This window comes from Ziziphus jujuba, chromosome 10 (genome assembly GCF_031755915.1).
Source record: "Ziziphus jujuba cultivar Dongzao chromosome 10, ASM3175591v1".
In the NCBI taxonomy this organism is placed as follows: domain Eukaryota; kingdom Viridiplantae; phylum Streptophyta; class Magnoliopsida; order Rosales; family Rhamnaceae; genus Ziziphus; species Ziziphus jujuba.
Genome location: NC_083388.1, coordinates 27,458,979 through 27,473,690, shown reverse-complemented (window position 1 = coordinate 27,473,690; position 14,712 = coordinate 27,458,979). Strand labels below are relative to the sequence as shown.

At 30.7% G+C, this 14,712-nt stretch overlaps 2 protein-coding genes across 3 annotated transcripts; both read left to right on the top strand.

The window, feature by feature from the left end:
* The first annotated feature begins 876 nt into the window (after positions 1 to 876).
* On the top strand, positions 877 to 2,982 carry LOC107412588 (uncharacterized). 2 transcript variants are annotated; one of them, XM_016020389.4, is made up of 2 exons: positions 877 to 1,066; positions 2,035 to 2,982. In XM_016020389.4, exons 1-2 carry the CDS (start codon positions 1,053 to 1,055, stop codon positions 2,795 to 2,797), a joined length of 777 nt encoding a protein of 258 aa, XP_015875875.2. In that variant the 5' UTR covers positions 877 to 1,052; the 3' UTR covers positions 2,798 to 2,982. The 2 variants fall into 2 exon arrangements, with proteins under 2 accessions (XP_015875875.2, XP_048325078.2); XM_048469121.2 differs by lacking the exon at positions 877 to 1,066 and adding an exon at positions 1,213 to 1,521.
* A 2,101-nt stretch (positions 2,983 to 5,083) lies between these two features.
* LOC107412600 (uncharacterized) lies at positions 5,084 to 6,545 on the top strand. The gene has a single exon (XM_016020400.4). It carries the CDS (start codon positions 5,718 to 5,720, stop codon positions 6,150 to 6,152), a length of 435 nt encoding a protein of 144 aa, XP_015875886.1. The 5' UTR covers positions 5,084 to 5,717; the 3' UTR covers positions 6,153 to 6,545.
* Positions 6,546 to 14,712: the final 8,167 nt, after the last annotated feature.

Sequence of the window (14,712 nt, the reverse complement as noted above, 5' to 3'; positions counted from 1 at the left end):
CAGAGCGTTTGGTGAACACTCGCCGTGTGAAGGTTGAGAGAACAAGAAGTGAAGGATTCTAATCACTCCGGGATCCGTTCTATGATTGAGTTCGTTTAACTTGCAAGACATTAATTAACAAATTACAGAAGCCAAGTCTCAAACGTTTACAAATTGAATATGCATAGCCCACCAACGACCAAAACTCCCACCCACAAATCTTGACCCCCACGTTACGTTCAAACTTCAATGTCTTCGACTCTAATACTGCATTAAAAACTTCCTTTTGGGCTTACACTTTTCACTTGCGGCCCATTTTTAATCATCTCCTTGTTGGGCTTAGTATTATCTATCATCAAAGGTTCTAGTTGCTATGACTTTTTTTTTTCCCCCTTAAATGTTGGTTTTAACTTTTGAAGCTCAAAAATAGCTTTTCATACTGTTTGGACAGTTTTTTTGGAACCCAAACCAATAACATGTGACCTCTCATTAAACTCTTGTGAAGAAGTTAAAGTTCAAAGCATGCACTAAACAAAATCCATGCCAAATAGAGCCAGAAAAAGATGAGGGAAATTCATGACTGATTAGCATAGTTTCTTTTCTTTATTTTTTATTTTTTATTTTTTTTTATGAATATTGATCATCATTTAATGCATAGATGATCAGAATTTAAAAAATAAAATCAGAAAGAAATATATATATATATATATATATATATATATGTATATATAACCAAGCAACCTTTTAAAGGAGAAGATTTATTTCAAGTGGGCCTTTCTAATTAGAGCCTCAATACATTCAGGATAGATCACAGCCATAGGCCTATTACAATCGACAGGCCCAAACATAGAAGCCCACCAAAACCAGTAGTATTTGTGAATACTACGTCGTTGTTTTGGTCGGTCCGGAAAACACACACATCGATTTTCAGAAGGGGAATACACACGGAGACCCAGATTTTGTTGAAGACAATTGTGTTCGACGCTGACAATACCAATTTCGTATACAGTCAGAGGCCATCTAAGGGAACAAGACGATATTATAAGACCAATAAGGCAAAAAAAAAAAAAAAAATGTTCTACAGAGGGTATGCGATTTTTCCTTTTAATTTTTATATTTTATTTTTCCACTTTGTTCAGATTGGTTTTCTCTTCTGATTTTCGCTGCTTATTTCTTTCTCAAAAAGATTTGCTTTTTTTTTTTTTTTTTTTCTCCCCTTATATGGGTTTTTATCGACGAAACCCCTTACCTTTTTTTTTTTTTTAAAAAAAAATTATTTTCCATGATGTTTTGGTTTAATTTTTCTTGGGTTTTGATGTCTTATCTATTATTACCTCGGAACTTAATGAATTAACCCTCTTAGTTAAAATTTGGGTTCGATTTGAAAAGTTTGTGAATTTAGTAGTTCTTGAGGTTGGAAGTTTGAATTTTGAACTACTTCGGATGGAGTTAGAAAAATCCCTATTATGGATAAATTGCATACTAGCCGCATATTCACATTCTTTGACCCCATGTGTTAGAAGCCTATGAATCTTAATTACGGTATAGATAGACAAAATTTTATTTATTTATTTATTTATTTTTGTTGGTAATTGTATAGATAGACAATGATCATGCTGTTTTATTTGTGAATTTGAAACTTTTTAGTCATTTATTTTCCCTCATTTTGTTGTTGAATTATTTGGGATAAAGGGCATTTTTTGAATGTCTTTAGGTTTTCGCTTCATACTGTTTTGTTCTATTACCATATGTATATCATAATTTTGAAATGAATTCCAGTTAAAATAAACAAATAACTTGGGAGAATAGTGGACTGAACATATACTAAATTGAACTGTTATGGAATAGCAACTACCGTAATTTCTATGTAGATCCAGTTTAGGATGACTGAGGGATTTACTTTAATTGCTTTGAAATATGCAACTGTTTGAGAGATGTATTAATTAGTTTCGAAGTAGAATTGAAAATCTAAGAATTGACATGTTTTCGGTTTCTGCATAATGTATTTGATGAGTTCCCTTTGTCCTTTTTGGTTGAATTCATGGTTACTTAAAGAAAATATAATGATGGTGGGGATGGACGTGAAATGAGTGCCAAGCGTCAGCGGGTTGTTGAACAGGGTTCTTCATTCTATGGGGCTTCCCCTGGTTCAAGCTTCATGTACAATCCAACTCCTTATGCATATGTAGGACAGCCTCCACCTTTTCCTGTTGTAAAACTGCGTGGTCTTCCATTTGATTGCACGGAAACTGATGTGGCCGAGTTCTTCCATGGTCTGGACATTGTCGATGTTCTTTTTGTCCACAAGAATGGCAAGTTCACAGGGGAAGCATTTTGTGTCCTGGGGTATCCTCTTCAGGTTGATTTTGCACTTCAAAGAAATAGGCACAACATGGGAAGGAGGTATGTTGAGGTTTTTAGAAGTAAGAGGCAGGAATATTACAAGGCAATAGCATATGAAGTTTCAGATGCTCGTGGTGGTTCCCCTCGCAGAAGTATCCCGAGGGCTAAATCTTATAGTGAAGGGAAGGAAACAGCTGAACATACAGGGGTGTTGCGATTGAGGGGGCTGCCATTTTCTGCTGGAAAGGATGACATAATTGAGTTCTTTAAGGATTTTGTGTTGTCAAAAGACTCGGTCCATTTTACAATGAATTCAGAAGGAAGGCCAACCGGAGAAGCATTTGTGGAGTTTGCGAATGCAGAAGATTCTAAGGCAGCAATGGCAAAGGATAGGATGACACTTGGGAGTCGATATATAGAATTGTTCCCATCATCACACGAGGAGTTGGATGAAGCTTTATCAAGAGGACGATGACTCCCAGTTGGATCTCTGTTACCAATTGCTGTTTCTTAGTTGTTTTCCCCTTTTAATTGTATGAAATTTTGTTTCATAACTTCCAATTAGATGTTGTATGTTTCCAGATTGTTGTTTGGTAGTAACATTTATATGTTTTAGAATTAGACAAGAAGCTATGCATATTTAGTTAGATTTTGGTTACAGATTTTGGTTCTCTGCTTCTATTTCTTTTTGTTATCGATTGGCAAAGTGGTGGATTACTAGCAAGTTGTAATTTAGAATTTGAAATTGTCTGTGAATGTTAATGTTTACTAATACAGTGAACCTTGGAAAATCAAGTTGCTCACCAGAATTAAAGATCTCGGATTGATGTTTGATTATAAGTGAATAACTTGTAAATTCGATAAAATGTTTAGGTGCCAATATCTCCATGAAGCAATGATTGTGCTGACCATTGTTATTCCCCAGCAAAAAACTATTGACTATAACTACCAAGATGCCATGAATATGTAAATTAAGTAGCTCTTGGAAATTCTGATGGTTTTAGAAACTATAAATTTCATTTAGTTTCATTATTGCATTGAGAATCTCAAGGCTTTGGTAACTATCATTCTCATAGTTTACACTTAATCTGCTCACAGAATTCATGTGCATGGTAAACCCACCAGTTGAAACATTGTGAACATCAATTAATTACATTAACACCATTTTTTTTTAAAGAAATTTCTTTTGCCGATACATATAATATTATACTTTGATATAAATGTAAAATTTAGAGAGAACTCCATATAAAAAAGCCAAGAAACAAAATAACCATGGGGAAAAACAAGAAGATGCTCTGGCCAAGTAATAGTCTAGGGTTAGCAGCTTTTTGAAGTAATTAATTCTCTCGTAAGTCAACCTTGTACTTAACAGCCATGCAAAAGTTCCATTCACTGCCTGCCACATGCACAAACAACTTGGTAGTTGTATAAATATATATATATATATATATTTATATACACAATTATATAGAAACCAATATTGTTAGAGTAGAAAATAGCCTGTGACTATACACTGATATATATATATATGACAAATTTACTTCAATAATTAAGACATGATGTGTAATGATATCTCCAATATTGGAAACCTTCAAATAGGTCTTAAATTTATTGAAAATCATTGTGAAACTCTCTTCCATTGACCTTAATGGAGTTTTTATTTTTATTTTATTATTATTTTTTTTTTCACCTTTAGATGTTCAAAACAAAATTTATGTCTTAAATCTGTTTAACTCGGCCACGTGTAGAACTCATGATCAATCAACCCTTTTAGGATACTCTGAGTAGTACTGGAAATTGTTTTAAGAAAAGGCCAAAAAAGAAGGGGAAAACAAGGGAGCATCACAACATGCATGAATATTTCTTATAAATGTCTAAACCGCTGATACTCCACAAAAATAAATAATGAAAACAAAAAAAAAGGGCTACAAGACAAAACAGTGTCTGACTATTTCCCAGCCCCTTTTGCTCTCTCAATTTTCAACCTATTAATTAACTATTTTAACTATTAATTATATATTTGATTATCTATGAGAATCTTAACTATTAACTGTTCCTCGGGTAGCTGCCCAAAAATTATTCTTATTCTATGTAATCCCCATGATGCACTGAAATTTGAAATATCTTTTTTCCCTCTAAAGTTTTGCCTGGTTTAGTGGGTTCCTTTTTTTTTCAATTAATCTTTAAATTTTTTATTAAATTATAATTTAAAATTCACAAAATAAATACCATTAACAATAAGAAAAACTTAGACGATTTGTGGTATGGTCTACATGATGCACTTTAAGAAAAGTGTGATAATTATATTTTATCTAAAAAACGCGTTTTGAAAAGATTTATATAACTATCATTGATGTGGAAAAATAAGCATATGTAAACTCCAGTTTAACATGTGGTGAAAGAGATTTTATCAAATAAACCTTGATGTGAAAGGACAAATATATGATTAATTTGTAATTGACAGGAAAAAAAAAAAAAAAAAAAGGAAACCGTAATTATTCATTGCTGAACCAACTTTTGAGAAAAAAAAAAAAAAATTAGAGAACGAAAACCATGAAAGAAAACCAAGTCTTAAATCACTTTCCAAATCTTTATAAACTGGGGCAGCTTGCCCGCTGCCCAATGTAAATTCTTAATTAATCCGCACAAAAATTTGAACTAGCTCTCTCTAACAAGGGCAGCGGTCAGACCTGCCCGTATTATCCACCTAATCAATATAAGCCCTTAGCAAAGATCCAACTTCGAAATCTCTCTCACTCTCTCTCTCTCTCTCTCTCTCTCTCTCTCTCTACCTCTCTGCATTCCATAGGGTTTTAATAAGGGGTTTTTCAAGTTTTACAGCAAGTGGGTTTTAGGTTTTTTTTTTTTTTTTGGTTTCCCTTCAAATATCTTACTTAGTGGGTTTTTCTTTTAACATATGTATAAAGCTGTTATTCTTGTCCTTCATTATCAAGGATGGTTTTGGTAAAAGAATAACGGTGACAGTGTTTTTGATCACACTGGAACTCGGGTAAAGTTGGTAGCTTTTCTTGGTCCTTTGTAGAAAAACTTAGCAGAGAGAGCATATATAATGATGATGATGATCTCTTCTGGTTGGGTGGTCATCTTTTAGGCTAGAATTTCAGAGAGTTTCTGAAGGTATAGAGTTTCCTTAGAAGAAGTACTTGGTGTATATGAGTAATTGATAAAAGTTTGTTTCCAAAGGGTGTTTAAATCACTTAGCTTTTCTTCAACTTTTTCAGTCAAATTTAGTTGCTTTATAGTGCTCCTTCCAATATAGATTAGGAAATTTTCTATTTTTATTTTTTTCTTCTTATATATAACTTGGTAAAGTTTGTAGCATATATTCATATACTATACATTCTTCCACTAAATCTTATTCATATCCCATTCTAATGGCTCCCTCTGGAAGAATAAGAACAAGAAGTAGTAGTACAGCAAGAAAGACGACGACAACAAGAAGAAGAAGGAAAACCACCCAGCTGAAGAATATCAAGCAGATTGTAGGACCCACCAAGAATCAAGAAGCATTTACTCAAAATTCATCTTCTAATGAGTTTTTGAAGATTGAAAACAACAAGATTGATAAGTTTGAAGGTGTTATTAATGTTGATAATGATGATGATGATGATGGTGTCTCTACTAGTGAATGTTCAACGCCGAAAGCTCAGAGATTTCGGATACCGGAGATCGTGACGTGTCCACCGGCACCGAAGAAGCAAAGAGTAGTTTCAGATTTTTCAACGTTGCAAAGGTCTCCAATCGCTTTCTATGCCCCACCGGATTTAGAGCTCTTCTTCTCCTTCGCACTTCGCGGTATTTCAGTTTGAATTACAACACAAAACCAGCGTATTGCATAGAAGTTAATTAAAAGATCATTTACCATATTAGTAATTAAAAAGAGATGATCTCTTAATCAATATTAACTAGTTTGTACTTGGTGGTTTTTTTGAGCGAGTGATCTTAAAAAAAAAAAAAAAAAAAAAAAAAAAGGAAAAAAGAGAAGCATATTTTGTTTTGCTTTATTTATTTTGTTTATTTATTTTCCAATTTGATGTTGGGTTTTTCAATTTGTAGGGTATACTAATGAGTAAATTTAGCTGGGTTTGTCCAATTAGGTTTAGCCTTAATGCCTTGGTTTTCAATTAATGTATTCGGCTGACCATGTGGGTTTGGTGAGTTTGTATTGAATTTTTATTTTTATTTTTATTTTTATTTTTTTTGGAGTGTGGTTTTTGTATGGAAATGTAATCATCAAATTTGGTTTGTTAAGTCAAACGTAAGAAAAGCATTGACTCCTTTTTGTGCGTAGACAACCTTCTCTCTTCTTTCTTATATATTTTCATGTATGCTAAAGCTAAGTAATTATGAATTACTTAGCAAGATTTATGTATGCTAATTAATAGCCCGAATGGATAGCTAAAATGGTAAATAATAAAAAGAAGATAAAATAAAAATGAGGGTCCACCGAATGGTACATGCACCCCTACAATAGATGTGAAACATGTCTTCTACTCACTTCTCCAGCTAGCCTGCAAAAGACTTCCAAAAAAGGTGTTGTTACAAGGCCACTTTTGGCCTGCAAGTAGAAGAAGATAAGGGTAAAGGCTTAATTTTTCAGACTGTGGCAATAGAAAATTGCAAATTTTGGGCCAGAATACAATTATTTATTTTTTATTTTATTTTATTTTATTTTTGAGTGGAAGTAGTAAAGCAGGGTGGAATTAGAAAAGAGAGTGGTGGAGTTTTAATTAAATTATAAATTAAAAAAATGATAAAAATAAAATAAAAATAAAAATAATTGAAGGGTTGAGATCATGTTGTCAGATATGTGGGTGTCTGGGTGTCTAAGCAGAGACCAGCATAAATAAGAGAATCCAATGAAAAGACTCGTGCGGGTTGTGATCATCATTGTCACGATTGGAGAATCTCAAGAAAATTTCTCCATCATTTTTCCATTCTTCTTCCGACTTTATTCTTCCTAATCTTTCCTCATAATGCTTTAATTTATCTCGGAATGGCAACTCAGTAAACTCAGATATGTTTTTGTTTTTGTTTATTTATTTATTTATATTAAGATATAATTTTTACTATGGCAATTCAGTAAACTCAGATATGTTTTTTTTTTTTTTTGTGTTTATTTATTTATTTTAAGATATAATTTTTATTCTTTGGGCTCTTAATTATTGGAAATATATATGCTTTATTGTTTTTCTATAACAAAATCAATAATGCTTATCCGAACAGTTTTTTAATTTGGAATTTCCTGAACAAGAAATTAAAGTCATTTAACAAGCTTTTTTGGATAAAACTAGGAGTGAATTATATAAGAGCTTGGAATGTACAAAAACACACATATTAAAAAATGGTAATAAAAGCAAGGGGATCAATATGCTAGCTTTTATTAGTTGCAATCATTTTTGGCCAAAATGAACTATAAAGTTGATGATGGATGATTATTCAACAGTGAACCCTCTTTTTGTTTTCATCCAAGATTACACATCTGATTTCTACCAAGCAATATATTCTAGTAACTAAACAAACTCACAAGTACAAACTAAAATCATGCTTATATATCTAGTCATATTAGTCTTGTAAAGATTAATAAACAGAATTATAATTTCTGATCTTTGATTTCTTTCAAGTAGATTAATGCTTTTATTGAGAATTTACATCTCTATAATTAAGAAGCCAATAGGTAGGTACCTTTGCATCCAAATCTTTTGTTTAATTTTTCTGCTCTTATTATTAGTCGATCAATGATATAACATCTTATTTATAAAAATATAACAAAGAAAAAAAATAAATTAAGTAGATAAAGAATAATTTTTTTGCATGATATGATATTTTATTACTAATTGGATATAAATGAAAGGAAAAAAAGAAAAGAAAGAAAAGGAGATAAAATATCTTTATTTAATACTTTACATGTCTGAGAACTAAAATTATTGTGTTGGTATTTAAAAGATTCAGTCTTTGCAGTCAAAGCCAAAATCAACCTTTTTATGGCAAAAAAGTATAGTCTCATTTACTAGTAATTTTCACTAGTGCCCCATGTGTATATGATCAGAAACTATATAGCTAGATCTAAAAGTAATATTAAATGGCTGAAAGCATTTAGCTTTGAATATATATGTGATTTTTGGGATTAAAGAAAGGAAAATCATGTATAAAGAGGAAATGGAATGATGAATATGTACTGAATTGGACGGCTTGCATTCATTCAGTATAATTATTTGTTCCTCTTAAATGATCGATGGATTAGATGTTGCTTTGCTTCCTTTCCTTTTATCACACTACTGTGGTCCCTTCTTTGTTGGGCATGATCATCATCATCTTCTGTTGCTTCATCTTTATATATTATTGGGGTTGCATGCCCATAATTCATTTCTCTTTAACCTCATCACCATGGAAAATATATTGCATCTTTTTCTCGCTCCATATATAAATATTTATATGTTTGACCATATATCTACTTTATAAAAATTCATACCAGCTTCTCAAACTAGCTATTATCTTATTTGAAATTAGTTTTTCTGTTTAGACACAATTAAATTAAGTATTAGTTATACATTTTTAATAATTTGGAAAAATAAAAAATAAAAAACTACATTAGTAGATGAACTCAAATGATAAAGGATCAGGAAATTTTTAATTTTTGAGGATTTCTTATTTGTTTTCCTTTGTGCCTGAATGTCAGTCAACAAATTAAGTAGAACCTTATATGAATTAAGTCTCATTTCAAACGGTTTGATTATTATGAATATAATTACTCCTATTTTTGTTATATTTAATAACTTGAGAAAAAGTACTAGTATTGCATATAAATAGGTTAACGACCTCATCCAGTGCCTGAAGCTTATATATATATATATATATATATAATTACTAAGTTAAACCTATCCATGCATCTTTTACATCAGATTCGAGGCTGATTAGATTCAAGCTAATCCGTGAATTTTTTTTTCTGAGTTAAAAAATTTGTTGTAAAAAAATAAAAAAATAAAAAAAATTAAATGATGTTGTATGTGCGCGTGTGTCTACGAGTGGTGAAAAACTTTTTATAATATTTTACTATTTAAAAACATATACAAATTGTAAAAGAGAACAAGGGGACCTTGGAATGAGGAATGACAAATTGGGTTATCGAACAATGGACCTTTAATTAAATAGTTGAATTTCTTATCTAATAATGTAAATATAATATTATTAAATGTATGAAGAAATATTGAGGATGCATTTGGATTGATGTGGTCTCTCTCATATCCTAAAGGTAATAGAGGCTCTTTTTCAATTCCAATGATGCATCATCTTATCAGACACACACAGTGAGACTTTAGACGTTTTTTATTATAAAAAGTAAAATGCATAAAAATATATCAACATTGGTTAACTTTTCTAGAATCCGAGGTTGCCCCACTTCTTTCACAAACAAAAGCTATAAATTAACCATCACCTCCTTTCTTTAACCTGCTACTTTTGGGTCAAACTAGTTACACCAACAGTAAATTGAGCTTCTTACAGTACTTCTTCTACTGTCTTCTTTAAGAAATCAATAGCTTTGCTTTGTAAATTATTATTTGTTTGAGACTCAATTCCTGTTCATAAGTTTTAGCGAGGGTGAAAAAAAAGAAAAAAAAAAAGAAAAAAAGGTAGATAGAAGAGAAATGAGGGGAAGATGGACAATGAATTTTTTCCTTGGTAATAAAGTTAAAAGATAGATGATAATTGATTAACAAGGGAGTGTATGTTTAACCTTTTTAATTAACCCTATATATAGAGTTTTTTCTTCATTTTCCTTTATGAAAAATAGTTGTTTCAAAATTAGATAGACTAGAGGATATATATATATATATATATATAAAAAGGAGTTTTTTTTTCTTTTTTCTTTTTTCTTTTTTTATATTTTCGACAGGAAGGGAGAAATAATTAAGCTTAACAAGATTTATTGTTGTTTTTCTTGTATTCTTGTACATATTTATTTTGAGGAAGGAATGGGGTGGGAAAGAGATTAAGGTGTGGTACGTATAATATTAAAAAAATCTAAAGGAGGATCCTAGGCTTTGTTAAAAGCGAACGTATATAAAAAGGCTCAAAATCATCCAATTTTGTTGATTGGAGGCCTACGGAATCTATGGGCGGTGAGAGTCGAGGATTTCTTATATTAAAATATAAAATATAAAATATAAAATATTGATTGTTATTATCATAAGAATGTATCTTAATTAATTTTACTCTTTTTGTAACAACAAATATATATTTTCAATATAAATATATATACAATTTTGTTTTAAAATATATATACAATATGATATCCAACATATGCACGCTAAATTACATATAATCCGTTATCTAACTCCATATAAAATATAATATAATGGATTATATGTAATGATATATATATATATATATATATATGTATTTTATAGTAAATATATATATATATATATATTGATTAATCAATTCAAACAAAAATAATCTTTTCTCGCAACATATTCTTGCCTCCTTTTTCCACATGCATGCAGAGCAAAAATTAAGACTTTTGATCAGGTGTTATTATATGTATATACTAAAGAGCAAGGAGCAAATTAAACTTTTACATTTTTTCCTTTCATACGACAATGTAATATACTTGATTCTATACCTTATTCAAACCAAGAACATTCCTTCACACCATGAAGCAAAGTGCTATGTATGAAAACGATCGATTTCACTCCCTTTTATCGTTAGAATCATTTTCCTTTTTAAAATATTAAAATATGTATAAAATTTATACGATTCAGTTCATTTTTATGTGGGAATTATTAATAAAACACACTCTTCGATCTCCTTTCATTTCCTGGACTCCCAATTACAGGCTAATTAACAACTTTATTAAGTGGCACTGTTCAATTAATTTCCTGGATCTGCATGAGATATATATATATATATATAACAGTTTGAAAAGAATAATCAATATATATGTATATGTATGTATATGCTATTGCAACTTGCAAGTATGTGAATGAAAGATTTATGTATTCATACACATAGATTATAAGTTTGCTTTTGTTAATATCGAAAATCTCTTTTCCTTTATACAAAGTATATCTTGCATGTAGTTAGCTAGACAATGAAAGCTTTTCGTAAGTAAGATTCTTTCATTCCATTAACAACAAAAGAGTTGTCTTTGCATGCATGGTAGCTGCTTCTGACCACTCAAATTTCTTTATTGCTTTGTTCGTATTCGACTATGATCACGATCAAATATATAATATATGACAAATAGTACCCTTAGTCGAAACTAATATGAGTTGTGAGATGGAAAGCTAGTTTTTGATAAAATTTGTGCCAAAGCTTTTGTCTTTTGCCTAGCTAACTTTGCTTAAGGCTTGTAGAAAGCAAAGCAAGAGAGGGGAAGTGAGGGCCGATATGCTTACTCATTTTACAAAAGAAGAAGTTGCTTTGGGGAGCTTTAGACCGGAGCAACATCAAATTTTGCACTCTAACTTTACTTGATTCTGACACCCTCATCAAACCCTAATCATCCCATTTTTATATGCACTAACTTTTATGCATCATTGACTCGCTATTTATCTACCTTGCTTATTTTTTCTTACATATATATAAATATATATATCATATATACGCACCCACTAGCAATTAATCTTTATATAGTCAGGAAAAAATATATACATATATATATATATATATATATATGTTTTTGTAATTAAGTAGGAAAAATGATGGTTATCACATATGTTCAAATTAATTGAAAACTTAAAAGTATTTTTTAAAGTTTTTTATACTTAAAAGTAGAAAAAGAGAAAATAATACCACTAGTAATATAAATATTTATTAGAATGTTTGAAATAATACCATTGTTAAAGGCATTTCCTCACGAAATCATACGATGATATTATTGATTTTGCTATTAATTGTAGAGACGTGGCCCAGCTTATTCCGAGGAACAATCTTTAGTATTGAGAGATTGAGATTTAGTCCACCATATGATATGGAAGACACATACCAAATACAAAAATTTTAAACTCATGATATAACAAAACTATATCTAATTGATTTGGAATTATAATTCACTTAAATGGTTAACTTACTTATATTTAGTTTATATTTAAAAGTTCATTTGTTTTATGGATGTATATAGTTTATCTAATGGTAACATTTACTTGACTATCCATCAGTATATATAAGCTTAATTTGGGTTTAATTAACTGAAACAGGAACAATTCCTCCGTCTCTCGTAAATTAAGTTGGATATCAAGGAAGAAATCCAACTAGAACACTTCTTATGAAGGAAAGATTATATGATGCGGATATCCAATTAGGAGAGAATAAAATATTAAAAACTGTTTTCCAACTTCAAAGGCACCAAATAACTCTTCTTTTAAATTTTAGAAAAACAATTTCTCTATACATAAATAAACAAAATACAAATGCATGTAAGTGACTGATAGCTTCTTGGTTAGTTCGTCATGATTTTAGAAAAGGTGGGTACAAATTTTGTTCTTCTGATTGGGTTCAGTGCTTATCATAGATGAGCTATAAATCTGTCTTTTTTAATTAAAATATAAATATATTAAATTAAAGACTAATTTAAAAGAAGAAAAAACAGATGAAAAAAAAAAATTGTTCATAACAAAATTCTTTAGACTTAAAAAATGGGCAAGATTAAAAAACAATGATAAGTCTATAGAGTCATAGACACGGCCTTATCCCTTGGGCTCCATCAACTTCCCACTGAAAGATGGGCTAAGATTGGCTTTTTGTTTAATGGAGGCCTAACCCACAAGGAAGTCTACTACCCCTTTTTTGAACTAGTTCCACTAATAGCTTATTATCGTTTTTTATAATTCATTTTTAATAAATATTGTGCATCTCTGTTGTTTTTAATATTTTTAGAAAATATGATAAATAATAAAATATAATAAAATAAAATAATCTAAGAGATAATCTAATCAAAATGCCATCTTGCTTAAAAGGAATGCAGATTACATGTTGTTGTCTATAATCTTCTCTCGAATAATCATGGAGGGAAAAAGATTTTGAGCAATATATATATATATATAACGAGGTTAAAGCACCAAAACAAACTTAAACAGACACCATACAAATAATTAAATCAGAAAAAAACTTATAAATCACTAATACCGGGAGGAGAGTCCAGAAGGAAATAAAATAAAATAAAATAAAAACTCTCCTAAATTACAAGAATGACTAAACTGGACATGAGCAGCGTCAACAACTATATTTCACTTAATTCCCTCTCTATACGCTTAACGTGCCCCACTCAATTTCCACCAGTCTTTCTTCAAAAACTCATTTGCAACTGCTAGCCCCACCGTGGCGTAAATAGACGGGGACTCTGGGCCACATTGCGGCATTGAAGGCCCGCCCAATATAAGAAACACAAAGAAAGCTCAAGAAAGAAATAAATTATGAGGCAAAAAAAATTAATAATTTTTTTGCATCTCTAAGGAGTCTACAATCTTTTTACTTTCTCATGAAACCCTTGAAATTGTTCATAGCATCCCAGCCCTATCCCATACTCAATTCCTTTCGAAGTGGTCCAATTATGAAATCCAAGGTTGTTGTAATGGTATCATATGTCTTTGTTATCAAATGAAAGAGAGCAAATAAGAATGGCAGAGAGAGCTAGCAAATTGTACATTTTGACAGTGTACAAGCATCTCAAACCGAGTGTACTATCAATATCAATTACCATGCAAATGATACCTATATGTTATAGACCAATCTTCATTACTCTGAGTCTGAGGTATATATCTTTTACAAATGCATATGAACTCCATCCACATGTATGCTTGTTAATGGAAAATATCAGCAAAAACAAATTTATGTACAATGTGATCAATTTAATTGTCACAACTCTGTCTTAATTTGTTTTTGACTTAGACTTATTCAGTGCAAATATAAGCATTCCAACAATCAAAACAAGATGTCTCTCAACCAAAAAAAACAATAATAATAACAACAGAGGTGAATAATATTAAAAATACTTGGAAAAACTTATAAGAACTATAAATGTAGATATATACTTTAACAATTCTTATCCCATATATAGCATGAGCAACCAAATGATAAATATAAAGTTTACTTTCTTATATTTTAATGATTCGAACCAAACTTTCCTTGAAGTTAAAGACCTGCATTGGTGTTTCCAATATCCACAAACATTTACCTCTTTTAGTTTTGTGTGTGTCAGGGACGTCAATCTAAACCAGCCCTGCTTCGCATGTCACTGCAAACTCCTCATTGTTCTTCCAAAACCCAACCAACACTCGTTCAGGGTGTCGAATAGGTCCAATAGTAAATAGCTTAGTCCATGAGCTCTTGACTCCAAATTCATTATCGGCCAACTTCCGTATGTTATAT